This window comes from Eublepharis macularius, chromosome 6 (assembly GCF_028583425.1).
Source record: "Eublepharis macularius isolate TG4126 chromosome 6, MPM_Emac_v1.0, whole genome shotgun sequence".
NCBI classification, from domain to species: domain Eukaryota; kingdom Metazoa; phylum Chordata; class Lepidosauria; order Squamata; family Eublepharidae; genus Eublepharis; species Eublepharis macularius.
In genome coordinates this window covers 64,075,989-64,103,304 of record NC_072795.1, presented here as the reverse complement: position 1 = coordinate 64,103,304, position 27,316 = coordinate 64,075,989, and the positions used below count along the sequence as shown (strand labels likewise).

The window sequence follows — 27,316 nt, the reverse complement described above, 5'->3', positions numbered from 1 at the left end:
ACAATGAAATGGAAAAGAATATGATTTAAGTTAGCAAGCCTTCTCTGATTCAAATGTAAAGAACACTCTCTGCATCAAACTCTGTGAGAGACTTCCCATCTTTCAATTTTTCATTGTGAGGAAAAGGAACAGATTGTTTTGATACAACTAATAGCTGTGCTTCCAGGTTTTGTACCCTGAATGAATATAAATGCACCTTCCTGCATTGCCTTCAGTTGCTTAAGAAACTGGTTTCCTGTGCATTCTAAATACACTGCGGTAATTCACAGGTGTGCATGAATAGCCCAGAAGAGAATCAAGTACACTTCTGAAAATACCATACAGTTAATATTAGAGGTAACGTGTTCAGTGTGGAAGCAGCTAGGCAGTAAGACGAACTGTTCTTGGAAATCGGAGAGATGAGCATGGGTCAGAGATGGGAATGGGGTACAATATGAGCTTATGTTGGTGAAGGATTTAGGCTTCATGGATCTCTCTTTCAGTTTGGAAGTAGATGACAACTTTAGAAAGTCCAGTTAAAGCATCCTCTTCTCTATCTTGAGTCTCTTATTCTTTGAGTTCACTACTGGAGTATCACCTGTGCTGAATGGTTTGCCAATTCTCTCCCCAGGTTCTGAAGAAAATCTCCAAGTATATCCAGGAGCAAAATGAGAAAATCTACGCTCCTCGGGGGCTGTTGTTGACAGACCCATTGGAACGAGGCATGCGGGTCGTATCCTTCCTGGCTAACCAAGGGTGAAACATACTCACCTATTTCTAGCTCTCAGATATGTGTCAGATCCTCAGCCTTTCCTTCAACCTGAGAATCTTGTTCCAAATTATCTGCAAGCTTCCCAAAATATTGTGGAATCATGATGGATAGTTCCCTGGGCACACCAAGAAGCTGCATTGCAGCCTTCAAAAATGCAAACAAAGGTTTAGGGATTATTGAGAGGTAAAAATACTATAGAAAATCACAGTGCAAGTACACATACTGAATTCAGTGGGACTTACTCCTGAGTCAATGTTGGCTGGCAGTAAATTTGAACCATTTGTCTTATGAAACAGGTATTTATTTATTTTTAAAAACATTTCTATGCTGCCTTTCCACCCAAATTGGGTCCCCAAGGTGGCAAACATTAAAACGTTTCAACATTCAAACATTAAAAAAATATATATAAAAGAATTCAGTAAAAACACATAACACCAAAACTAGAGAGAAGGACCAATAACAATTACTGCGGGCATGCCAAAAAAATCAAAAAACTTTTCATCTACTGGTGGAAGACAACAATACAGTAGAACAAATCTCCTTGTGAAAGGAGTTCCAAAGTTTTAGTGCCACAACAAAGAAGGCCCTTTCTCAGGTTGCCACCTGTCTAGCCTCAATAGGCAGGAGCACCCAAAGCAGGGCCTCTGAAGATGGAGTGGATGGGTACATTCATGTGGGAGAAGGAGGTCCTTAAGTTATGCTGGGCCCAAGCCACATAAGGCTTTAAAGGTTAATACCAGCACTATGAATTGAGCCTGAAAGAAAATTGGGAGGCAGTGTAGATGGAACAAGACTGGAGTGATATGGTCCCTACGACCCACTCCAATCACTATTATAGCCAGAGCACTCTGTACCAATAGTAGCTTCCAGACAGTCTTCAAGGGCAGCCCTGTGCAGCGTGTACTGCAATATTCTAATCTAGATATAAGCAGGGCGTGTACCACAGTGGCAAGCCCCCCCGCAACCAGGAAGGGCTGCACCTGGCTCACCAGTCAAAGCTAGTTGGGTTTACCCAACAGGCGGCTCATGTCCAGAAGCAACCCTACAAACCCACTCCTTTAGCATGAATGCAACTCCATCCAGAACAGGAGATATCCCTTTTCCTGGGTAAAACCCTTCCCTCACAAGTAACACTTGTGTTTTGTCAGGATTAAGTTACAGTTAGCCTTCATCCATTCCAAATCTGCCTCCAGGCACCTGTTCACCATTTCCACAGCTTCCCTGGGATTTGTGTGAGATAGCGCTGAGTGTCATCTACATATTGGTGGCAACTCAGCCCAGATCTCAGGATGACCTCTCCCAGTGGCTTTACATAGATGCTGAAAAGCACGAGGGACAAGATGGGATCCTGGGACACCCTGTAGGCTGAAGGCCAACAGGCACAACAGCAGCCCCCCAGCAGCACACTGTGAAACTTGCCCTCAAAGTAAGACTGGAACCACTGCAGAATAGTTCCTCCTAGTCCCAAATAGGGATGCCAAACCCCCGCTGGGGGTGGGGGATCCCCGCCCCCACCCCTGCATACCTGGCCAGTGGGAGGGAAGCATGCCTTCCATGCGCCCCCCCCAAAAAGAGGTAAGTGCCAGGCCCCAATTCCCCACCGGGAGGTTGAGGGGCCCTGGCAACCCTCCCAACCCTGAAAGGCAGTCCAGAAGGATACCATGACCAGTGGTATCTAAACCTACCAAGAGGTCTAGGAGAATGAACACGGTCACATTTCCCCTGTCCATCTCCCACTATAGTTAAAAGGAGGAATTAGAGGAGCACATGAATAGTTGGGGAAAGTGAAAAAAGAGCAAGGATCTTTCACTTTCTGTCACACTCTTAGAACAGGAAGACATTTGATGACAGAGAAAACGGATAAAGGGCATTATCACATGGTGCATCACCTACTTGTGAAATCAGTACCTGACTCAGCATGAATGCAATTGTCATGTCATGCTGCACCTTGCAAAAGCATCCATTTGGGCTTTCTTTGGGGAGAATCAATATTGGGAAAATGACCACTGAGCCTACACAGCCCTTCCCACGCTTCTGATCCAGTGCACCAGGTGGCTCGTGCTCACTGAGAAACACGGCAGCAGAGTAAGCCAAGATGAGGAAGCTGAACGAGAAGGCTGATGGGGGTGGAATTTGGCTGCTGTGAATGCAAGTGACTGTAAGACATTTTACGTAGATTGGCAGAGGACAGAAAGGACTGAGAGGATTAATCCTATTTTTTACCCCTTCTCTCCTGGTCCTTCAGTGCTGCTGGGACCAGATCCTTATTAGCTGCTGTATGTGTGAGTGTGTAAGAGAGATGGAGCAAGCAAGCAGCTGCCTGAAAAGTGGGCTGTCAGTCTCGATTTGTGCAGTGTGTACCAAAGTGTCTAAGGCTTGAAATATTCCAGAGGGCATTTCTATAAAGGGAATAGAATTGTAATATAATAGAACCTCCCAGGAGGGTTGCTTCTGTAAGGTACAGTACTGTCGTCCTTTGCACTATTTATTGTATGGATCTGCAACATCTTTCTTTGTAACTGCCTTTAGACCAGTTTTCATTTGCATTGTTTTCCAGTTCTGTAATCCTACTCCTACTGCACTGTTTATTGGAGGTCTTGTTGCCTGACTGAATTGCTTTTCATAATTTATAATCCTGCTAGAGTCTGGTGAGAAAGGTGGGCTATAAATGAAATTAATAGTAACAACAACAAGAAGCATCATTGATATCCCTGGTGCCTTGGAGAGCGAGCTGGTTTGGCTGAGTCTATGTGGGTGTTCCCACTTCCTCCTCCTGTGTCCTTAACCTCTTACCTTCAGATTGAGATCTCCATCTACGAGGACCGTTGCAGCAGCTCCAGCTCCGGCAGCTCAAGCAGCAGCAGCAGCAGTGCTGGCGGTGGGGGTGGTGGGGCAGGGGGGCGGTGACTGGCACAGAGTCCTGGCAGAGATTTGTACTGCCGGGACGATGGTGTCTCCGAGATCCGCAGACTGCGCTATCAGAGCACCCGCTTCTGAGCTCCCCCAGGGGGGTTGGGATGCCAGCAAAGAGTGTTGTGACACCCCTGGGGTTTGTGACAACCAGCAAGGGCAAAGTCATTCGTCGGGGATGATTAAGCTCTGCCCAAGTGGAGCTTGCACCCACATAAGCCTGTTCTCAGTGCCTGGGACCCCGACACCCTGGGGTGGTGACCCTTCCCGAGGGCTCCTGGGGAGCCTGCTCTTCCCTCCCTGGTCTCCCTGTGCACCAGCCTTTCTGGTCCAGATGTCATTGTCTAAGTTCTGTTCCCCCAAGCTCTGGGCACATCATCCTGGCGAACTGTGTCCTCTGGCTAAAGGTTGAATAACCAGCAAAGATCAATCCAGCATGAAGAGCTGGGATGGGATTGGGAAGGGGCGGACGTTTGGGACCCCCTGCAGTCCTTTCCCTAAACACTAGCAGTTGGTTCCCTCCTGAGTTTGCACTGACAGCATCCCACCTCTTGTCTTTGCTTGCTGCTCTGCATGTTAACTCTCGTAACCCTTCAGGTATGCCATATGCTCAAAGCATTCAATGCCCACAGTGCTATAATTCTGCCACTGCAGGTGCCCACACTCTCCCCCGCTCCTGGCCTGACAGTGCGGGTATCTGTGCTGGCAACAGCATGCCCTGTCGTAAATGCCAGGAGGGCACCTGTTCTCAGAAACTGTGGAACAAGCCCCATGTTCTGCATCCTTCCATGGCACTAGAGGACATGGTGAGTATATGAAGCTAGAGGAGAGTGGAAGGTTCCATTGGGCCCCTTCTGTGGAGTAGCAGCACAGACACAGCGGGGGACTGCAAATTCTTCTGGATTTGGAGGACTGCACAAGACCATCTCTGACCATCTCCAGTGGGTTCCAGTGCATTCTGCAATCATGGAGGCTACTGGAAGATGGAAGGTGTTGGAGATGCTTGCAGTGATGTGCAGGGTGGGGCTCTGGTCATTTCTTGCCCAGCCCACTGAGCATTGCTAGCATGGGTGTAAATATTTAATATGCCCCTAGCTGGCAATGCTCTGTTACAACAGCCCTGTTTGTTCTGGCAAAAAAAATACTAAGGTAAAGGAGGGTGACTCTCTAAGGTGGGTGTAGTTATATTTACCTTACAGTACCTGGCTCCTCTATCCCCCACCCACATTAGTATTCAACAATAGCACTGTCTCACTTTGCATGCACAGGTTGTTTTCTTGCTGCATGTTCCCTGCCTCTCCCTATGTAAATAGCTTGTTGGGCCCCATGTGTGTTTGAGTCTCCATCAATGCTGGGGATACAGCACAACTTCTCTGAGTTCTCGTGTGCCACTCTGTAAACCAAGATGACAAAGCAAAGGCTGGGGACTGTATCAGATTGCCCTGTGAACGTTTATCCAAATAATGGACAAAGTCCACTACTTCCAGTTCCTTAGATGCTTCCAACTTTTCACACACCACAAACCTCAGACGTGTGCAGATTTTCTTGCTGAGATTGTTGCAGAAAAGAAAAGACTGTCTAACTTGGGAGGGAGAGCCTTGTGGAATGGTGGGAGAGAATATCATTCTGAAAAGTCCTACCAGGGTAAGATGGAAAGTAACTGAATGTTTGGCCTGGGCACTCCTTCATTAATGCTCCAAACAACTTGATCTCAGAACAGGACCTCTTTTGAATTGGCAGGGTTTTAGAGAGTGAATAGACCCTGTTCTGTACTATGTTGAGGGGAGCTGCAGGGAGGAAGGCAGATGTACAAAGGTTTGGCTGGCATGAACCTGGGCAAACATTCCTCCGTGTAAAGATGCCTTGAGCAGCCACTCACCATGCCATGTGTTGAACATAATGTGTGCCACTTGGGATCTGGTCTTGGTTGTATACCTCCATCTTCATATGGAAACTCCTGATAATAAATGGCAAGTGAAAGTCTACCACTGTTGTTTTCTTCATAAATGGTATATTTGTACTCATGCACGTACTTCATTCACAGTCATGTCCTTTTTGTGGTCTTAAGGCTACATATATAGTTAGAAGTAATGGTTCCTATTAATTATATTGTGAGAACAAAGAATGCCATTCATAGATGAGCAAAAACAATAGAGATTTCAATAAATAACTCTACAATTTTAGAACACAATTCTGCTTAATTGGGCTCCCAATTGTTAGTAGAATATGGCGACACCCATATTCTGTCTGCAGTAGCTATAAAGCTACATTTCTGACCCAGTTACTAATTGAATGATCAGTTGAGATATAATGTTATATCTTTAAATTTACGAGCAATGCAGAGGTGTGTGTGTGTCACTTGATACTAGTCTAACACTTCTCTCAAATCAATACGGATTCTCAAATTGTGATTCCATTAGAGATTATCTGCTGTTAAAAATGTATTCTGTTAAATGTTGTAATGCAGCAGATGTTCAATTAACCTGCTGCTTGGGTTGGTTCTGACAATACATAGGTGTGTGCAGGCAATAGTTCCAAGCTAGCAAAGATCCAGACAAAGAGGGCTGTGGTTCTCAAAAGCTTATGCCTCAAAAAAGTTGGTTAGTCTTAAAGGTGCTACTGGACTCTTTACTCTTTTGCAAGCTAGCAAACCTGCTTCACCCATAGAAGCAGGTTACCACATGTAGACGCTTGCTGACGTTACCTGCACACACAGAAGGGTGCTGAGTGGAATAAAAAGCCCTGCTTCCAGCACTGACAGCCCATGGCAGTCCTTGCTCAATCAGTTCATCCCCTAAGAGATGGTCACCATGGATCTGACATCAGTCCCTATGAGGTTCAGTCCATACGAAGACTGGGGCCAAGCTTCTTCTTTTCACTGTCCACGCCCAACATGAAGGGCATTATCAAAGCTGATAGCATTGACCATGAATGATGCGTGCATGGAGATGTTCACTCATAGCTGGCTGCTGCATGCAAGACTCGAGGGGAGAAAGGCCCAACAAAATCCATTGGCTTATTCGACTATACATTTGTTTTTGTAAGAGCAACAACTCTGGGATCAGACAATTAGAAACAGCTATATAAACCATGTTAACAGCTCTTTAAACTATAAAGGAAGTTGAAAGACAGCTGATTTTTTGTGTGCTTTCACATGTGCTCCATTGTGTGATTCTATGATTCTATACATATACATCAGTTGCATGTGTGAAACAAGCATCAGTGACCAATACACCCCTGACAGGTAATTCAGCCCACTTAACATCACCTGAGAAACAATATTTCCCAAGGGAGGCAGTTCACATTTTCAGCTGTGAGTCACCAAGTGACACCATTGACAGCTGAGAAACTGAAGGCTGTACAGGCATGTGTGAATACACCTGTGACTTTCTTCCCCACAACTGAAAGTTTCACAAATGAGAAAATGTCCTTATTCCTTTGGGACTCACATCTTCAGGGTCATATAGGCCAATGCAATTCAACAGTGGTCTCAGATTTCATACCTTTGCTTGTGTACCAGTGACAGCGGCTGCTGCTGATACCCTTTTTGGCTCATCTTCCATACATACTGTATTTTCCTGCTAGCCATTAAAGATGCTGCGAATGTTGTGTTGAATTTGCCTTGTTCAACATGATGATCAGACATAAGCCAATCACCTGGTCTGTTCAGTTTGGCACCAAATGACTTGAAGGCTTGTCAAATAGGTTTGCATCAGTTTTTTTCAGAATTGCATGTGTGCCAAAATCCTGCAGATCAAACAGATTGACAGCCAATAAGGTCAGCAAGAACTACTTAGGCAATCTCTGAACAGGCTTGTTCCACACATGCATGATTCTCCATATAGCTCCATGTAGAAGCATTCACAGTGACAATGGAGTATCCACGTGGAAGCTTTCCTTGCACTTTTCTTGCCCCAGCCTCCTTGTGCTGCTATTCTCCCCCCTTCCCCATACTTGAGGACTTTTCTAGTATTTTTAAAATCAGCAATTGCTATTGCGCTGGTGTACATTAATATTTTAATGATCTATTGCTGTTTATATGCTTTTGAATTCCCAGCAGTCATTTATAAATGTAAGTCACTAGCATTTGTATTGCAGAGATATAAGGATATGCACCTTTCCCCTTATATCTCTACAACAAAGAATCAAGGAAAGGGTTGGGGAAAGGGAAAGCAACCTATTTAAACAATTGTCTATTGAGTAGTAATGCAACAAGATGTGTGGTAAGTAATTCAGTTGAGTTGTATGAGGATACACCTGAGTACAAAAAGTCAATTGTGCTAAACTGCATCCTTAGGAAGAAACATGCTGAACTGACAGGCATTTGGACATCCAGAGACATCCAGAGACAAATGCAAAGTTCTGCATTTAGGAAGGAAAAATCAAAAGCATAATTATACGATAGAGGAGACTTGTCTTGGCAGTAGTATATGCAAAAAGGATCTAGGAGTCTTAGTAGACCATACACTGAATATGAGTCAACAGTGTGATGTGGTAGCTAAAAAGGCAGATGCAGTTTTGGGCTGTATCAACAGAAGCATAGTGTCCAAATCACAAGAAGTGATGGTATCACCCTACTGTGCTCTAGTTAGACCTCACCTAAAGTATTATGTTAAGTTTTGGGCACCACAATTTAAGAAGGATATAGACAAGCTGGAACGTGTCCAGAGGAGGGCAACAAAGATGGTGAGGGGTCTGGAGACCAAGTCCTATGAGGAAAGGTTGAAGGAACTTGGAATGTTTAGCCTGAAGAGGAGATGACTGAGAGGTGATGTGATAACCATCTTCAAGCACTTGAAGGGCTGTCATATAGATGATGGTGTAGAGTTGTTTTCCACTGCCCCAGAAGGTCAGACCAGAACCAATGGCTTGAAATTAAATCAAAAGAGCTTTCGGCTAAACATTAGGAAGAATTTCCTGACAGAGCGGTCCCTCAGTGAACAGGCTTCCACAGGAGGTGGTAGGCTCGCCTTCTTTGGAGGTTTTTAAGCAGAGGCTAGATGGCCATATGACAGCAATGCTGATTCTGTGAACCTGAGCAGATCATGAGGGGAAGGGCAGAAGGGGTTGCATCAGTGCTTGGTTTTTGTGGCCCTTCTTACATGCCCAAGGTAATGCCTATCGCCACCTTGGGGTCAGGTAACAATTTTCCACAGGCCAGTTTGGCTAGGGATCCTGGCGGTCTTTCACTATCTTCTGGGCACAGAGCAGGGGTCACGGGGCAGTTGGGGGAGGTAGTTGTGAAGTTCCTGCATTGTTCAGGGGGTTGGACCCCTAGAGGTACCTTCCAACCCTATGAGTCTATGATCCCTACAACCCATCCTTCCCTATGTAAGGCTTCAGCCTTAGCCACCTCTCACAAAGGCAAAACCTTGCCTGGTCTCAGCAGCTCCAGTTAGAAGACAAATGTCTTTGAGTTTTCACTTCATGTACAGACAAGAAAGGGATAATGGAGCAGAATATGCACTTGAGGCTGAAGTCTTCTGTTGGTGAAGGAGTTCCATTTAATAGCTTAGGGGAGTGTGTAAGCAGGTTGCAATGCTGCAGAAATCTGGCAAAGTTTGAGAAAAGTGATCTAACACAGAAAGGTTCCTCAAAGAGACCTGTAGAACTACCAACCTGGCCAGAGGGAGGCACCAGAAGACCTGGATCATAGGAGTTTCCAGTTCTTTTCAGATCTTCTTTCCAGGAGCCTTCAGAGTCAATGCTGTGGTGTTTAGTGCCATCCACTGGGGAAAAACATTCTGAAGCCCAGTGCATGACTGGCTTAAATGACTGCAGTCAGAGAAGAAGGATATTGCACAGGATCAGCAGGAAATGAACTGGAACAAAATGAAAGAGGTGCTGGATTTGGAACCTAGAGACTGTCGCTTCTGGTATTGCTCCTGAATTGCTCCTAAACTGCAGGATCATTTGTAGGAAGACGGGGGTACTGACAGATGTGTGCACCTCAAGATTCTCACTATTAGAAGCTTCCTTCACTTTGCTTCACCAGGGAAACAGCAGACACTCTGAACCACAGTATGGAATTCCGATATATAATCCAAAACTTTTCTCAATATATACCCTCCAACAGATCACATTTATCGGGAGAAAACTGAGAGATGGCATTTGAATGTTTGCTTGACACAAGATTATATATGATCCTGTAATTCCTGTAAATGTAGAACAGGGTTTGATGCTTGCAATTATTTTAAAATGCTAAATTAAAGATATGTAATCAGATAAGCATGACATCATTGAAAAGTTATTGGCATCACAAACACGTGTCATCTGATATGAGCTGTGAATCAGGTTGCCCATCCTGCTGGCCCCAGCTCAGCCCAGTCTGCTTACACTAATTTCATTTTGTGACTAAAAGTATCTTAAATCCAAGTGCTTTGGCAACTGGATTATGGATCCAGCTGTTAGCAAACAGATATTATTTGTGTGATAAACAGTGTACATTACAGGCATCATGATATTTTGTGCATGGTTGTGTTGATTAAACCCCTATCAACACAATCTCAGCTTTACAATGTCACACTGCCAGCCTTAAGCTTCTTGACAATCAGCTCAATAATTTCCATAATTTCCATTACTTCCACGAACACACACACACATTGACAGTCAGCATCTGCAGTGAGTAAGAAAATTGCTAAAAGAGAATGGCAGAGATGGCTGGGATAGCAATGCACTATATTAGCTATGATCTAGATGAAGATTCTTATGGTGGGTTTTCACTCTTTTAGACTGGGGTGAAGCCATTTTAGTAATACCTAAAGGCACACTTGCTTGAGTGCAGTTTAGCTCAGGTTTTCAGCTAACAGAAAATGATTCATCAAATGACAATTGCTTTGGAATTATCATTTTCTTAATAAAAATGATCCCCTCCGTCCCGGATAATGTGACTGGTAAACCTTCTGGGATTTTCCCCTGGCTTAATCACTTTTAAAAGTAATAAGCCTCATGTGGACTTTATTCCTAAAGCAGCATACCCCTTCAGCAACATAAACTAAGCTCTAAGCTAATAAAAACCAACCAGGTGGACATCTATACCAGGGGACAAGATTCCCTATTTGTTACTTTTCTTGGCCTTTTTGCCTAATTTAGATGGAAACATATGGGTTCTCAAGCCTAACTAGGTGATCATCTGTGACTGGTCCTGCAGCAAAGATGAGATCTTCTCTCTAGCACCCAAGATTTCTTTATCAAATAAGTGACACTGCCTAAAAGACCCACCCTGCGGATTCATAAGAGCCCAAACATAACAGACTGGGAGAGAAAAATGGATACTCCGAAGACACCTGTGAGTCCAGAATAGCCCAGACTAGTCTGCAAGCCCATGGTCATGTTATAGTCCATTTATAAATAAAATAAAAATGGTTGTTTCATGACCCATGAGATGGCGTATGTGTTTGTGAAGTTTGTACTGGGCCCAAAGCGATGATATTTGGGCTCTGAAATTCGCCGGTCTCTAAACACATGCTTGCTTCATTTTGATACCCTGTGGCTGAAATCCATGCTTGGTCTCTAATTAATGGCCCTTTATACTGATTTTCCTGATTTTTGAACATGGACAGCTGAATCTTTGATGTAACAAACTGTAAACAGGAAAATCCCCATTTCAAATCCCTTCTCAGCCCTGGACCTCTTTCTCACTATAACAGAGGAATCTCTACAGACACTGACATTGAGGATTTTGGTAAGGAATCCTGAAATAATTAATGTGAACGAACATCAAAAAGTCAGCCGTAGGCCAGTGCCTGCTCAACAGCCCAGCCTGAAGCTTGGCAGGCCCACTGGGGAGCAGTATTTGGCACTGGTGGTCCCAGTTAAGAGCACCCTCTGTCTGCCCCAAAGGAGAAGGCTTCCTAGGAGTGGCAATGGAAAGTGCCAGGCAGGGCTGGCACAGCAGTTTAGGTGCCCTAGGCAAACTGTGACTTTGGTGCCCCCCCTCCCCAAAGTCAATAAAGTGAAAAGTCTAGAATGACCTTTTATTTTTATTTACTTTGCATTCAAAATGAACAACGCAAAAATCAACCCACAGCCCCACCGCCACCATCAGAGACCCCCCTGGCGCTGGCCCCGCAGGTGGAATCACCGCAGCAAAGAAAAATGATGGAGGGGGAATAATCCCAGGTGGCACATTAAAAACCCACAGCGTTTTACTCCCACCAAAGCTTTTGTGGAATAGAACCCATTTTTTCAGATGCTATAAAAGGAAAAGGGAGGGGGGGTCAAGGAATTTAAAAAGGAATATATATTAAAAGAAAAATCAACCAAGAAAAGTTTTATGACATCTGCAAACCCTGAGAACAAAGTCCCACTGAGTTATTTTCAAACGAACTGGGGAAAAACGGGGGGGCTGCAGAAGATTCCTATTTTTAGCTTATATCGGTCCAATCCTTTTTAGGCAAAAAAGCCAGTATGCAGGTGGTTTATAAATAAGGCTGGGCTGCAGGTTGCTTGAATTAAAGGGAGGCAGATTGCCAGGGGCTTGCCTACCCTTTGCAATAACCTTGGGTGGAAAAGGAGGAAAAAAGTAGGGTACAGAAATCCCAAAGAAAAGACTGTGAGGCCCTAGAAGAGTGTGTGTATGTGTGTCTGTTTTTAATTCCCCTGTGGATTTCGTGGATAAGGCAGCCACACAAACATATGCTGGGTGGGGTTGTTGGGGTGAGAGAAACGAGGGCAATTGCTGTGTGGGAGAGAGGAAGCCAGCAGGAGTGGGAGAGAGAGAGACTTATGGATGCTGCTATTTGGCTCTGGCCTGATATAACTAAGCAGGATAGGTGGGGAATCTGCTCCTTGCCCTTCAGTTCTGCAGCTGATAGGCTGCACTGTTCCATGATGGAGGGGAGAGGCAGGTGGCAGCTTCTCCACTGAGTGGCAACTCCTTCTTCCTCCCTCCTCCTTTTCCCTCAGCTTGCCTGTGGGTGGCAAGAGCTGCCAGATAACTTTTTCCACAGGGCAGGTGAGGAGAGAAGGTGTGGTGTCATCATTACTGCTGTTGCCTCAGCCATAGACCAGCCCCTGTGGCCCAGCTTGGTCTGGCTGGTGGTGGAATGGCATGGCTCCACATCCTCCACTCCTTGCGCTACCATGCTGCTGGTGGGGTGCAGTTGCAGTCTCCAGGGTATGGTTGGCATAAAGGGTAGCAACTCTGGTTGCCCAATCAAGCCTGCAGCTCAGAACCGTTTGCCACCCAGTGAAGGAAAAGGAACTCAATGTTGAGGCCACTTGGTTTTGGGCCCTCTTGAAATGTGATGCCCTAAACAACTATCTAGGTCACATATATGGTTAGGCCAGCCCAGCAGCCAAATTTATGCTGTCAGAAACAATCACATGGGGCTAGTCTTTCTCTGCACTTTTCTACATCTGAAAACCTGGAGGAAGAGTGTCAGTACAATCTTAAACAGATTTACATCCTTCTGAGTCCATTGATTCCAATTGACTTAGAAGGGAGTGGCTTAACTGAAGGTAGGACTGTGCCCCACCCCCCAACAGAAGGATCAAGAGGTAGCAATGGGGATTGGACTGGACTGAATGTGTAGGAGTGCAGAGAAAACCAGGGCCTCATTTTTCTACTTTGTGCTATGCACTTCTCATTCTGAACACAATTGGTGAGAGGACAGTTGCTTACATACTCTTCCATAGTTCTGTGCCAAGCAACATCGGGCTGGCTGGAACAGCAAGATGTTCACCAGGGAAGCTCAGGGCAGACTAATGAGTGGGCCACTTAGCCCAGATAATCCTGTTGTGTAGCTGCTTCCCTCCTTAGCAACCTGTGCAGGCACTTACTAGCATCATGGGCATCAGACTTGAAACCAAGGTTGCCAGGACCTACCCCGAGTATTGATACAGACCTGGTTGCAGCTGTGCAGATCTTAGGCATATTCACCAATGTTTAGGTAGAGAAGGAGAACGTTCATGGTCATTACGTAGGCTGAAAAAATCATGACCACCATATACCTCCAAACTCAAGTGGAAACCTTATGAACATTGTTCAGCTTCACTGACTTCGCTGTCCCTGATGGGGGAAACTGGTTAGACTTTCCATCCTGTTGTCCTGAGGATTGGTCAAGTAAAAATACACCAAGAATGCCCATATAGCTCTCCACTCTAACAACCAGCAGAAAAAAATACTCGTCCAAACTGTGACCATGAGCACCTCATGTGGATAGCACAGCCCTCACCGGTGCCAGGGCATCTGCTCAGTTTTTAAAAGCAGGGCAAAGATCTGGAGGTGCCACTTGCCCCTTTAAGCACAGTGCTGCTGGTGGGTCACTGCCTCCCTGGCACTAATGAACACAGCATATGGCAAATGATGTTCAGTGTAAATGTGAAGTGTTGCACTTCACTTGTGCGGTGATGTTAGACCTGCTCGTAACAAACAAGGAAAAAACATCTTGGGATTGTGGTGAGTTGCTTAATGAAAATGTCACCTCAGTGTACAAGAAGGGTGAAAAAGATAAATTCCATGCTAGGGCTTATTAGGAAATGAATTAAAAATAAAACAACTAGTATCTTGATGCCCTTGTATATTTCTATGCCATAACTATATTTGAAATACCATGTATAATTCTAATCACCACATCTTAGAAAGGATATTGTCGAGTTGAAACGTGCAGAACCAGTCAACTAAGAAGTTGAAGACCTTCCCTGTGAGGAAAAGCTAAAGAATTTGGGTTTTTTTACTTGAGAAAAGTGATGACTAAAGCTTTTCTCCCTGTTCCATACTAGTAGAACTTGGCAGTCATTTATAGAAGTTGACAGGTAGTAGATTTGGGGTAGGGAAAAAATACTTCTTCATAATAATAATTTATGGAATTTGATGCCTCATGATTCAATGGCCTCACACTTAGATGATGTTAAAGAGGGAATTAATAAATCCATTGTCTATTAGCCATGCTGGCTAAATTAAATCTCCATGTTCGAGGCAGTGCACCTCTGAAGCCAGTTGCTGGGGGGCAATAGCAGGAAAAAGCTGCTGATTTCATTCTTTGCTTGTGGACTTCCTGGAGGCTTCTCACTGGCCCCTATGAGAACCTGGATGTTGGATTGGATGCTATTTTCCCTGGGGAGGGAAAAACACATGTACCAATCTCTTGCCTAGTGAACATTCTTGCAACCAGAAGCTGTTCTGATTCTGCCCTCTAGAGGGCACTGACACTATATTTGATTGTTGCCATCACACTAATGAAACCTAGCAGGGAGGAATGTAGTATGTAGTAGAAAGGAAATGAGCATAATTGCTTGCTCACTCCTCAGACTGTGCTCCTCCTGAGCCCACATATCACTCTTCACTCATGGATGCTCCATGAAACTACAGACTGGATGCCCAGGACACAGCAGAGCAAACTGGCTAGTCTGGTAGAGCAGGCTGCCACCTACCAGTCCAGTTAAAGGGATCTGGAAACTAGGATTGCCAACCTCCAGGTTGGGGCTGGCAATCTCCTGGAATTACAACAGATTTCCAGGTGACAGCGATCCGTTCCACTGGAGAAAATGGCTGCTTTGAAAGATTAGTTCCATGGCATTCTACCTTGCTGATGTCCCTTCCCTTCTGAAACCCCACCCTCCCCAAAGCTCTACCTCCAAATCTCCAAGTATTTCCAAAGGGGAGTTGGCAACCCTACAGGAAACCACTAGTAGCTGGGTTAAGATAGAGCAAAATTCACCCAATTGTTCATTTCCCTGCGCTTGGACAAACAATGCACTCCAGATACGTGGCTCATGTACACATGCAAAGTTTGATATCTCTCTCTCTCTCTCTCTCTCTCTCATGTACATGGATTAGAATGATACAAACACATTCCCATGAAGGTTATGTAATGAACACACAGCAGCAGCAGCTTGTACATACAGCTACACACACTCATGCTTGAGGTCCACTCATGCACACACATTTATGGCACATATGTACCTACCATACTGCCAGTGTGTACCCTTTTAGTTCTACTTCCAATCACTATCATTTCTACTGCTTCCTCATGCCTCTTTTTTGCCCCTTCAATAGCATAGTGGTTCATAAAGAAATAAGAATTTCCTGTGACTTCTTCAGACTTCTTCCTGTGGGGCTTAGTCTAGTGGCTCTGGCTTAAGCTATCAGCTTCCAAACACAGCTGAGTTTCTTCCCTGGACATAAGGTTCTGCTGCAGCACAAGATCAAGTGGGTTTTCTAGCAAGCATGTGACAGGCCTCCAAGAAAAACCAGCAGACACAAAAAACAGAATACTCGACAGGTACACCCAGAGAGGCTGTAATGCTCTGATTTGACTCCATGTCATACTGGGGAGAGGACAGTTTCCATTCAAAGGTATAGAAGAGCAAATGGGACTATGATCTCTGTTAATACATTTAGGGTACAGCTGAGAGAATGCATATCATATTGTACATATATTTAAATATATATCCCACTTTTCTACCATGAGACACTCAAAGATGAAGATTTATAAGCACCAGGGGAGGGAAACCTTGGAACTGTGTCTCTAGAATGGTTGAGGGAATAGTAATAGATCATTAATCATAGCTAAGCCGGATAAATGTATGACGAGTTTTGAATGATAAGCATAATCTGATGTCTCAACAATGGCCAGGTGTAGCCAGGAAGGAACTGCCACTCCCTGAAGAATCCAAGTGACTTTCTTGGAAGACACCGGAGAATGACTTACAATTTTTGACTAAAGTAATTGGTAAAGGATGGGGGCAAGTCTTTCTTGTAAATATAGTGATTTTATCAAGGTTTTGAAATAATTTTTTTCTATATAGGGAAGGATTTCTTTTCACTTGGTCAGATTGGTAGGCAACTGCAAACTTTTCTGCCTCACCTTCCCCCACCCTTCCTTTGACTTGTGAAAATGGTCCTCTGCTTCAGCCGTTGAGCTTTCTTTGATAAATTTAGGGCTCCTTCATGATTAACATAGCATATTTTTATTATCAACAATCCTATTTTTCAGCTTGTCTAAGTGGGAACACCAACTTGTTCAAACAGGATATGCACATCTGTAAACACAAAGTGGACACATATTGGGAAATCACAACTATAACACAACCATGTCCCTTGTGCATTTACAGGCATGCAACCTCATTCAGAGTTAGTGGGTGTTCACTGTGTAACACCAAATGATCATACTGAAAACACATTTGCAATGTAAAGAGAAAAGCAGCCCTTATTTTTGCCTTGGAACAATCTTTGGTATGTAGCATTTTGTTCAGTCCAACATCAAGCTTGGAACACACTAGGAAGGGCTTGGGATTCTGTTAGAGGTGTTTGCATAGGGAAGATCTTACCTCAGGCCAGCCACTTGGCTATTATGAGGAACAACGGCAACATATCACTTCAGACGGGGGCAGGGAGTGTTGGAGGCCGACAGCAGCCATCTTGCAAAATAAGAGTGCTTCCTCTGTAGCCAGTGATTCAATGGGAATACCCCTACTGCAGAAGGAGCTCTCAGCTGGTAGTAAGCCCTTGGGGCTGCCACTGCCCTCAGAAATCCTCAGAGAAGGGAGTGGGCACATGGTTTTGCATCCCCTCATTTTAGCATACTCTCTCCTGCTGAATTTAAGCTGCCCCCATCCCCACCCACGCCCCAAGCATAGCTGCAAGCAGGTGCTTATAGACAGTGTAGAGTTTATTGGGTAGAGGGGAGGGTAATGCTTCAGCTGGAAGACTGAGTGGGTTCAAACTGCAGACATATACTGGTAAAACTAGATCAGAGGTGAATCCCGGTCCAGTCGGGCTGGGGGAGGAAGATGGAAGGGAAGCTATCATATCACAGGCCAAACCAGCAGGCACAGGGGCGACTGTATCAATGGACAGAGCAAGCAACTACCAGCAGAAGCCGCCATCTTAGTGAAAAGGCAAGCTCCTAGGAAGATGGCAGCCACACTGAGGAGACAAAGCATGGGGTGGGGCTTCTGCCTGTCTGTTTTCTCAGAAAACATGCAAGTGGTGAGTCACTAGTGACAGTGTCGTTGTCTGGGCTGTTTTTGTGCCCTTTCCAAAGATGGCTACCCCCACCGCAGTCCATGCTCTCAGGGATCACCAGCAGAAGACTGGATGAGAGAAAGTTGGGGAGGGGGGAGAACGAGTACAGGGGAGGCCAGTCCATCTGTCAAGGCTGCTTCTGTCCTTTATTGGCAAGGCTTAAAGTGCATAGGAATGAAAGCAGATTCCGAGGCAAAGTGGAAGGAGAGGGGCTGAAGGCAAGATAGGGCCCAGCCAGCTCCCTGAAGAAGGGTATCCACCGAAAAAGGCCACTTGCTCTGCACAGAGAGGGAAACAGAAAGAGAGAGGAAGACGTAGACAGCGAGAGAAGGACAAGGAAGAGACAATGGCAGTTGGCAGCTCTTTGGGGGAGAGGAGTGCTGAACTGAAATTCTAGCTGCAGACTAACGTCTAGGAAGGCTGGTTGCCATTGCAACCAGGAGGGAGGGAGGGATTGCAGAGGACAAGTCAAAGCACCCCACCTTCCTGGAAAGTTGTGCCCCTCCTCTTCCCACAGCTTGGTGGTGACCAGGGTCTCCATATCTGCCTCTGCCTCTGAATGTCTTGTTAGGCCCTCAGAGATAACCGTCACCTCTTCTCTACCACTATCTTTCTTTGCCTAGGCAAGGGACAGTGAGCAGAAACCGAGGGTCAAACTGCCCCATACCACCTTTTCACTGGCCAATGTAAAAAGACTGGGCTTCCAAACATGGGGTCTCACTAGGTCACCTGCTTTCTCTTCCCCATGCCTAATGCAAAAATCAGATCCTCACATAAGACTTTCATTGTCTGGCACAGGAATCACATGTTCCCCAACCATGTTTCCATTGGTTAACATCAGAGAATGAGCCCAAAGTGAGGAATGAATCTCTCTGCTGTGCCCAAGCCACCACTCACCAATACAAGCTGTTCCATCCTCATTGGGCTCAAAACCTCGGCTGCAGCGCTTGTTGCTGCGGCAACGGTACCCACCATATGTGTTGATGCAGACTGGCCTGTCTCGTGGACAGACAAATGGAAACTCGACACACTCATCCATATCTGAGAAGGAGATAAAGAAAGTGATGGTATGAGGGAGTTGTGCACACAAGCTCTGAACATTACGGAATCTAATGTGGCCACTTCTCAGTATCACAGTTGGGCTGATGCTTTGTCTTCAAAATACAGCCATGCTGTTTCCACTGGATACCAAAAAGCCTACATTCTACCCCATTATGCCCTCTTGTGGGTAGAGGAAATGGAATCCTGGAACCATTTTCTGATCTGCCCTGCTAGGTGACTCACCGACACAGCGCCCGTTCTCATGCTGAGCAAATCCTTGGCCACACTGTGAGAGGAAGAGAGAAGTTAGTCATTAGCCGTTAATTTTGTCCCAGGCTCATCACTCTCCTGTTCTGAGATTTCATTTCCAGCAAGTCTAGGAAACTGTACATCTGCCATCTGTGCCTCCAAGTCCGACTATAGAGCTGCTAGTGTAGCAACTCCCACTTTTTAGTCTTTTTTGTTATTTAGTAAATCCTGAAATGTGCAGTGCATGCATAGTGCATAAAAACTCCAGATGCTTTCTGATTGGGTTTTAGGTTTGACTTGGGTGCTAATGTGCATTGAGTTTCCCCCCTGTTTCCACACAGCATTGTGGAGCTTCTGCCACACACAGATGTACTCCATCTAAGGAAGTGAAAGGGACAGCCCTTGTATACACTGGAGTATCAACAACATATTTCCGGATTGGGACAAGAGTCCAACAGCCACAACAAATTCTATATTTGACAAGTTTCATTGTTTCAATGGTGCAAGTAAAAATCTATTTAAAAATAAGCTTTTGAACATAGCTGAAATTCATAACTCAGTGTTCACACACAAGAAAGGCTGTATAACTTAAGAGACTCATGCTGTGCTGGCTACCTGCCATATGGGCTGCAACATCTGAAGCACAGAGGTCCATTGGTTTGAAGATGATCTGTGCATCTAATACTGCAAATTCATGGGCAGCCTTTTATCGAAAGAAGAGTATATTCCCATTTCATGTGCAAATTTCTACAGCTGTTTTACAGATCAGCTCCATTTTTGCCTTGAAGGCAAGCAAGGTACCAGAGCAGAAGAAGGACACACAAAGTCAGGGCTGGACTGCTTCTCTAGAGGCAATCCCAGCAATTTAGTTGCAGCCAAGGCTGAAAAAGTAGCATTGCAGAACTTTCTGGCACCGAAGGGCTGGCCATTCTTTGCCTCCTGCCACTGCAACTCTAATGTTAAAAGTCACTGTGCTGACAAAGCACATTCTGTAACAACATCACTTCAGTTATTGTCTGTCTCCTGTCAAGGCCCCTTTAACTATTTTACAGCTTCTAGCACTCTGTTTGGTTTCAGTGTTGCTGTCACAATTCAGGGAAACTTGCTGGCTGAAGAGGTTTGGAAGAGGGGCTTGGTGTGGATGAAGAGAAGCAGAAACATTGCCACTGGCAGGGAACTGAACATGACCATCCTTGCTGTAGAATCACTTTGGCTCACAGACCCTTCCTACAAAGACATTGCAGCTATGCATGTCAGGAATTCTGAACTCAAGGGGTGATGCAGTTTGTTTTTAAGCAGTCAAATCATTCTAAAATTGTGTGGGCCTGAGTTTCTGGTTGTATACCTATGACATCTGCTTGAGTTCCTCTCATTCATCTCAAAACAAAACCCATACACAATTCTTTAAATCTGTTTTTTTTTTAAAAAAAATCTTGCTTTCTCAACTGGATTAATCTTTTATTCTCTTGTTGTTTTCATCCTCTGTTTTGATGAACGTCCCTTCTCCTTCTGATTCACGTATACATATATACACTATTCTAAGCCTGCAGGCAAAGCTCTTGTTGATTTGTTATGTTATACAACTCATAGCACACTTCAGGTACTTTTAGAGATATTATGTGATTATAATGATTCTTGATCCCACGCATGCCTCATATAGGAAACACAGCTTAGATGTGCCATTTGTTTTAGTAACCAGGGAAAGCCCTTAATTCTGTGAGCACAAAAATGCCACCAGAAATGCCATCCAAAACTTTGTTAATGAGAAATGAGAAGTAAAAGAAAACAGATCTGGGGAGGGAAGGACAAGTTGTCTTCCAAATAACTATTAGAAATGGGGCTCACCTCAAGTGGAAGTACAATAGGAGGTGACCCCTTTAGGTCCTGGGGGTAGGGAATTTCCAGCACAGAATTGGTCTCACTCTTCACTACAGTGCGGCTGATAAATCTGCCATCTGGCCAGGTCACTTCCAAGCTGCTGGGCTCATCCTGTCCTACAAGGAAGATGGGCAAGCCAGGTTTGTGACAGGTAGCAAACTTCAGCTGACTCACGGAGCAGCGGAGTCCTCCTCTAACCCCCCCTCCTGTCATATAGTGATTTGTGCTTCCCTCTCTTTATCCTGCCCCCTCAATTATTTTAATATTTTCTCCTTGAACAGAAAAAGTCCTTTGAGATCCTGTGGAGACACATCCTCTTGTTAATCGCCCCATGCCAACAGTACAGCTTTTAGGCTCAGGCCCAGCTGTGACTGGTGATGTGGTGTACTCTGGTGCATGGGTGCTTTGGCTTTCTGAGCCACTTGGCTTCTCTGTTCACAATCCAATCTGACCTGGCCATGCCCCACTAAGCTGGGCCACCTCAGGGCTGTGGAAGAGTAATGAGGTGTGGAGACATTCAATGCCTTCTACAGAAACAGCTGTAGGGGGCAACCAGAGACACCCTGGAACACACATTCTACTCTCTGGGAATGGAAACTTCTATCAGTAGCCCCTTGATTATGAGGACAAGAAAGAGACCTTCCAAATGATGCAGGACAGGGCTTGATAGGCATCAGATAACATAGAATGTCTTGTGTTTCCGAGGAAGTTAGTAAAGTTGGAGGAGTCTAGAGATTAGAAAATGGGAGGAGAGGCAGAGGTTTAGGATTGAAGGAATTTGGGTAAAGATACAAGACAGGGAGGGGACTGAAACAAATATTTGTATGGCTTGTAATGTGCCGAGACAGCGATTGGCCAGTACTGTTGGGGATGAGAGACAGAGAAGATCCAGGAAGTCTAGAATCTGTGTAATATTGGGACAAGGGTGGGGGGGGACAGGGCAGGAAGGGACCTGAGACAACACCACACAGAGTTCTGCCATCACTCCTTCCCACTTACCCAAGCCAAAATGGGCAACAGGCTCCATCTCACACAAGTACCCAGACCCTCCATCAATGATGCGTAGATGGGCACCACTGTGTCGTGTAAAGAGCACCACCTTAGCACCACGAGCAAATGCTCCATAGCGTGTACGTGGGATCACTCGCAGCCAGTTGTTTCCAGCACCCTGTGGAGATGGACAGATAATGGAGGAATGTGGTGGGCATGAAACTGAGGAAGGGGCCCATGCCTGTCAACACATGGGCTGGGATCAGATTACATTATGAGGAACACATCACGGAACCTACCTGATTGACCTTGAAGACTGAGAGTGGCTGTGCCATAGACTCACCATGGGACAGGATCAGATCTAGCCTGCCATCGCCATCAAAATCCACCACTGCACCCCCTGGAATGACAATGATTTCAGTTCACAGCCGTCTCTTTCGGAACTTCCTTTCTGATAGTGTCACATTCCCCATTTACAATCATGCCTGTATGATATCCAATATAAGAAAAAAACAAGAAACATCCTTTCTTCCAACTTTGTCCCTGGATTCTACCCAGTGTAGCTCTGAATTGCTTTCACTGTCATTGTTATTGACAAATGACTTAGCACCACCAGCGGATGTGGCGGCTTCTGTTCCTCATGTGGAGTCCTTTGTCAATGACAGTGTCTGCTACCTTTTCTGCCAATGTTACCCAAGAGTACGAAATCCTGAACATGAGTGAGAATTGGATACAAAGATCATCCCTTCGCTTCCTCGGTATGCTCAAAGACGCAGCTCGCCAACTGGGTGATCAATCACAAGTCTTGTTGCTGTAGCTCTGTGGATGTTTTGTACCCCAGCATGCCACAAAATCAGGAAGTTTTCACCTTGCCATGGGACACCAAGGGGTTCAGTAGCAACTTCTGCCAACCCCTCCTTCAAATGCTAACTCACCTGTGCCACGCCCCTCCAGCTCCAAGGCATCGCCAGGGTTCAGTTCCTCAATGGCTGGGTCAGCATGCTCTCGGCGGGAAATCCTGAAGCAGAAGAGGATTGAACTAGAGCAGAGTGGAGGCTCTCCCCACCCACGCAACCCATGTACCTGCCCACCAAATACAAATCTCCACAGAAGGAGCCTTGCCCATGCTCACAGCACCAGCTTTTTTGCGTGAACTCCCCAGATTTGCCACATGCTGTTGTGCTATCACTTTATTAGACTGAGAAATGTAAGCGGCTCGGTTTAACGAGCCATTGATTGCCTACAATTAATGGGAACCGTGCATAAGTGCTAATTAGTGAAAGCCAGAACCTCCAGGGATGTCGTCTAGGCTTCTGTATTAGTGGTGATGTGCTCAGCCACAGCTCTGTCAGCGAGGAAGAAGGACAGAAAGGAGCACACCCACCCCATCCAAGGGGAGCCAATCCACTCCTGCAGATTATGGCACTAGATGACAGGACTAACTGGCAATCCCCCCTCCCCCACCCCACAGTCTCAGGTGTGCATGCAGGTCTTGCTAAAATGATAACTGGTTTACACCAGCTTCTGGCATGGGAAAGTCCTTTCTGCCAAGCCCCAGAGCCTAATAAGATGGGGAGCCCACTGCCTCAGTCTCAGGTGGCCATGTGGCTCTCACCCACCGGAAGAGGCGGTTGGCAGACGAGCCACGATAGGCGATGTTGTTGAAGAAGACCTCCAACTCCTGGTCATTGTCAAAGTCAGCAGCGATGACGGTGCGGACAGGTGATGGCATGGACAGTTTGGGCGTGGCAATGTCCTGGGGGAAGGACGGGGATTAGTGGGGCAGGGAGACCTGGCTGGGGCTGGAGCAGGGCCAAGAGGAAGCTCAGAGTCTAGGAACAGGATTAGGTGATTGGAGGAGCTAGAACTGGTGCAGGAACCGCGGAGGAGGTAGCAGTGCTGGGCAGGTGGGAATAGGCTCAGTCAATAGTATCTTGTGGAGACAGGGGTGGAAACCAAGAGGAGAAAGAGGCTGCCAGAACTACACTAGGAACAAGCAGTAGTTTGGAGATGTGGGTCTGAAATCTGAGGCAATCCTTAAAACCAGGAACAGTTGGCAACCTAGCGTGGGACCAGAGACAGCAGTCTCTTTGGTGGGTGACTCTAATCTACGGCTCTAATCTGTTTTAAACTCTTCAACTACTGGACCCCTCAACCCCCCCTCCCCCCCCAGCTCACAGCCCAGGACAGGCTGGCAGCGTACAGTGGATACTGGCGCTCCTCCCTTCAAATGGCACTTACCCGGAAGCGGACCCGCCCACCCACACTCATCTGCAGATAGAGCCGATGTGGTCCATTCCAGTTGCCATAGATTATGTCAACTTTACCATCACGGTTGAAGTCAGCCAGTGCCACACCACGGCCATGTTGGTAGGGGTCATCTAGTCCTACAGAGTGCAGCAGAGGAGTCAGCAAGGCTGTGTGCAATGCCTGTCGGTGAAGAGTCCAATGTACAAAGCATTCCCTCCTGCTGATGTAGTCTTTGAAAAGGAACCAGGTCCCACAGGGTCAGGAACAGCAACAGGGTGGTTATCTGGCAATTCCTGCCTTACAAAGCCCAAATTCAGCCTGACTGAAGAGCAGAGGTAAGGGACAGCGACAACTGGTGGTGGGCAATGGTGTGTGTGTGTATGGAGGGAATAGACAGATTAGGGACTGGGACTGGAGAACCTCGGCAGAACCCTATTTCCACCCACCGCATCCCCTTTCCCTCCCCTAACCATCCTATTCCTGTTCTCCTGCTGACAAGGAAGGAGTGTTTCTAAAGAAAATAGGTGTCATCAGCGGCGCCATGGTGATGGATGCCAACCTGACATCTCGTTAAACTCCAGTGATCAGGCAGACGCTCAATTACCGGTGGCTGAGCCTGTGTGCACTCATCATATCCCCCCCCCTGCCCTGCCAGCCAGCAAGGAGGGGGATGGGGAAATGGCTGGACCCATAAGGATTAAAGAAGGCTCTGCAGCTACACAGTGGATTTGACCCTGCATTTAATGCCTTGGGAGCACACATGGCGACATACTCACCAATACTTGGTGCCATATCTATGAAAGTCCCGTCACCCTGGTTCTGGAAGAGGAAGTTGGCCCCGTTTTCATTGTCACAAAATATGTCTGAGGCTGCGTCGCTCAGGATGGGCCCCACAGCCACACCCCGACCCCCTGGGGAGAGGAACAGTGAGAGCTCCAAGACCCACACACGTGCACACATGTTGCTTCCAGTGTGGGCAGGTGGCAGCACTGGGATAGGTCCCAGAGGGAAGGCTTCCAGCCCATCAAGACATCCACCAGCGGGTTCAGCCTATTATTCTCCCACACCCTACCCCAAAGGAATCAGGTCTTTCATTCCAATGTTGGCAATCGTCAACTCACTCCCAGAGTCACAAATTTAGTTAGCACCAAATCACTGCCATCTAGAGCAGTAAAATCTCACTAAGATTTCTGACTGTCTTCTCAAAGGGTCCTCAGAGAATCCCTCCTCCACTCCGAATGTTCAGAATTGGCCAGCTTGATAACCTCCTGGTGCCCCCAATACCTGTCAATTTGTTGACGCCAGCATCTGCAGCCACGTCATTCAGAGCCACGATGCCACGCTTGGGGTCACTGGCAGCTGTGTCCATCTCGATGAGGGCATGGGGGCCAACTCTTCCATTGGCATAGTTAGCGATGTAGATGGAGTAGCGGCCAGAGCCCTGCAAGAAGCAGAGCAGCCAGTAAAGAGCTCAAGTCTCCTCCAGACCAATACACCCCTCTTCCCAGTTTAGTGGGCAGACCAATGAGTATTAGACCCAGAGCTCTCAGAGCCAGCGCCTGGAAATCTGGTAAACACAACCTCAGACAGCTGAGCACAAGGAGAACCAGCCCAGTTCTGGCTACATTTCCTTGACACAGACTTCCAAAGAGAAGGTGCCAGTCCTTATGCCCCTGGTTTGCCTCAGCCGCTATGCCAACCACCACCCTGCCCCCATTGTTCTCCTGTGGCACCCTGATTTAGCAATAATCGTTTGAAAACAAACCACGCAAGGTAGAAAGAGAAGAAAGCGTAGGTGACGGGGCATAAATCACCCAGACAGGCTGTGTTTATCAGCAGCACGGCACCCGCCTGGCACCACAGCCCCTGATGGGAGTCCTGACAGCTGTGGGGGAGGGGGCAGAGCTGTCAGCAAGGTTTGCAGGGCCTGGCCACTGAGGAGTTTAGGAAAGAGCAACTCTCCCCCTAAGTCTATTTTCTCTCTTATAACTTTGATGATGCCTCTTTGACTAGTTCTCATCACTCAAGACTCTTGATAGCTCTGAGTCTTGAAATTGTAATGCTGCTCACCCCTCTCATCCTGCCCACACACTCACCGTCCTGTCCACGCATGCTACTGAACGCCCAGCAAACCGGCTGGCCACACCTCGATTCACCTCATCACTCAAGATGTCCTCCCAGTGCCCATTGCGGAACTTGAACAGCTTGTCTGTATAGGTGGCTACACCTGGGGAGGAGAGATAAGGCATCAGACTTCTCATTTCAGGGTCCCTTGCTCATGTGCTGAGCTCTGTCTGAAGACAGGAAATCAGTCAGAATTATGAACAATTTCTTTGGAGCTCTTAGCTTGTCATGAGGGCACCGGAACTCATGGAGGTTCCAGAGACTGGAGATGCTTATCTGGATGGATTTGGGGTAAACCAGCCCCTCAGAAGCATGATGCCTTCTGCAGGTATGACACTTTGCATGCATATATGAATATGCAGTGGGATAACCAATCTCCAGGTGGGGGCTGGAGATCTCTCAGAATTACAAATGATCTCCAGACTTCAGTTTCCCAGGAGAAAATGGCTGCTTTAGAGGGTGGAGTGTATGGCATTATACTCCTCTGAGTATAATACTCCTCTGAGGTCCCTCCCCTCCCCAAACCCTGCCCTCACCAGGCTCCACAACCAAGTCTCCAGGAATTTTTCAACTTGAAGTTGGCAACTCTATTGCATATACTTCCTGAACCCCTACAATCTGATACAGATTGCAGCCTCAGGGATCTCTGTCTCACCTACCCTGCAGAGACTCAGTCCTGATCCTTTGCCTTCTGGGCTCCTTGCTGCAACCCTTGCCCCTGTGCCTAACTGCCAGGCAGTGCGGCAAGAAGACGGTGACCAGGACTGCACTACAATGAATGCAGCAAGCCCAGTAAAGCTTAAGGGCTGGTAAGGGAGGCCCAGAAGAATAAACTCATTAAGGTAAAATGTGCCAGAGCGGCGCGGAGCCATGTACATCATAAAGGGAAAAGGGAAAATCAATGGCAGGCCCTGGCCAGGCCCCGACGCCAGGAGTAATGTGAATGGCTGATTTAGGGAGCGGGAGCCTTTGGCAGCTGCAAAGCAGTAATTAGGTGTGTCAGGAAGACGGATAAGTGGAGCCAAGAGCAGGTCGATGGTGCAGGTGAGGGGCCCAGCCCAATTCTGGATGGACGCTGGAGCGGGGGGCGGGGGGGCTCCTTTCTAGGCAGATAGCCAGGCGTCTCTGATGAGTGAGTGAGAGCAAGAGGC

General features: G+C 46.5%; 2 protein-coding genes across 2 annotated transcripts in view; one reads left to right on the top strand and one right to left on the bottom strand.

Moving 5' to 3' along the window:
* Nucleotides 1-5,646, top strand: part of GOLGA7B (golgin A7 family member B) — a 45,266-nt gene extending 39,620 nt beyond the window's left edge. Inside the window, exons 6-7 of the mRNA XM_054983909.1 lie at nucleotides 611-712; nucleotides 3,551-5,646. Of these exons, the coding sequence (XP_054839884.1) occupies nucleotides 611-712; nucleotides 3,551-3,658 (210 nt within the window). The 3' untranslated portion in view covers nucleotides 3,659-5,646. The remainder of the gene's footprint in view (nucleotides 1-610; nucleotides 713-3,550) is intronic.
* Nucleotides 5,647-17,760: 12,114 nt separating this feature from the next.
* Nucleotides 17,761-27,316, bottom strand: part of CRTAC1 (cartilage acidic protein 1) — a 30,610-nt gene continuing 21,054 nt past the window's right edge. The window contains exons 5-16 of the mRNA XM_054983908.1: nucleotides 26,138-26,268; nucleotides 25,326-25,482; nucleotides 24,818-24,952; nucleotides 24,033-24,178; nucleotides 23,411-23,547; nucleotides 22,727-22,809; nucleotides 22,091-22,191; nucleotides 21,801-21,969; nucleotides 20,769-20,917; nucleotides 18,918-18,960; nucleotides 18,531-18,674; nucleotides 17,761-17,911 (exon numbers count right to left, since the gene is read on the bottom strand). Coding sequence (XP_054839883.1) covers nucleotides 17,793-17,911; nucleotides 18,531-18,674; nucleotides 18,918-18,960; nucleotides 20,769-20,917; nucleotides 21,801-21,969; nucleotides 22,091-22,191; nucleotides 22,727-22,809; nucleotides 23,411-23,547; nucleotides 24,033-24,178; nucleotides 24,818-24,952; nucleotides 25,326-25,482; nucleotides 26,138-26,268 — 1,514 coding nt within the window. The 3' untranslated portion in view covers nucleotides 17,761-17,792. The remainder of the gene's footprint in view (nucleotides 17,912-18,530; nucleotides 18,675-18,917; nucleotides 18,961-20,768; nucleotides 20,918-21,800; nucleotides 21,970-22,090; nucleotides 22,192-22,726; nucleotides 22,810-23,410; nucleotides 23,548-24,032; nucleotides 24,179-24,817; nucleotides 24,953-25,325; nucleotides 25,483-26,137; nucleotides 26,269-27,316) is intronic.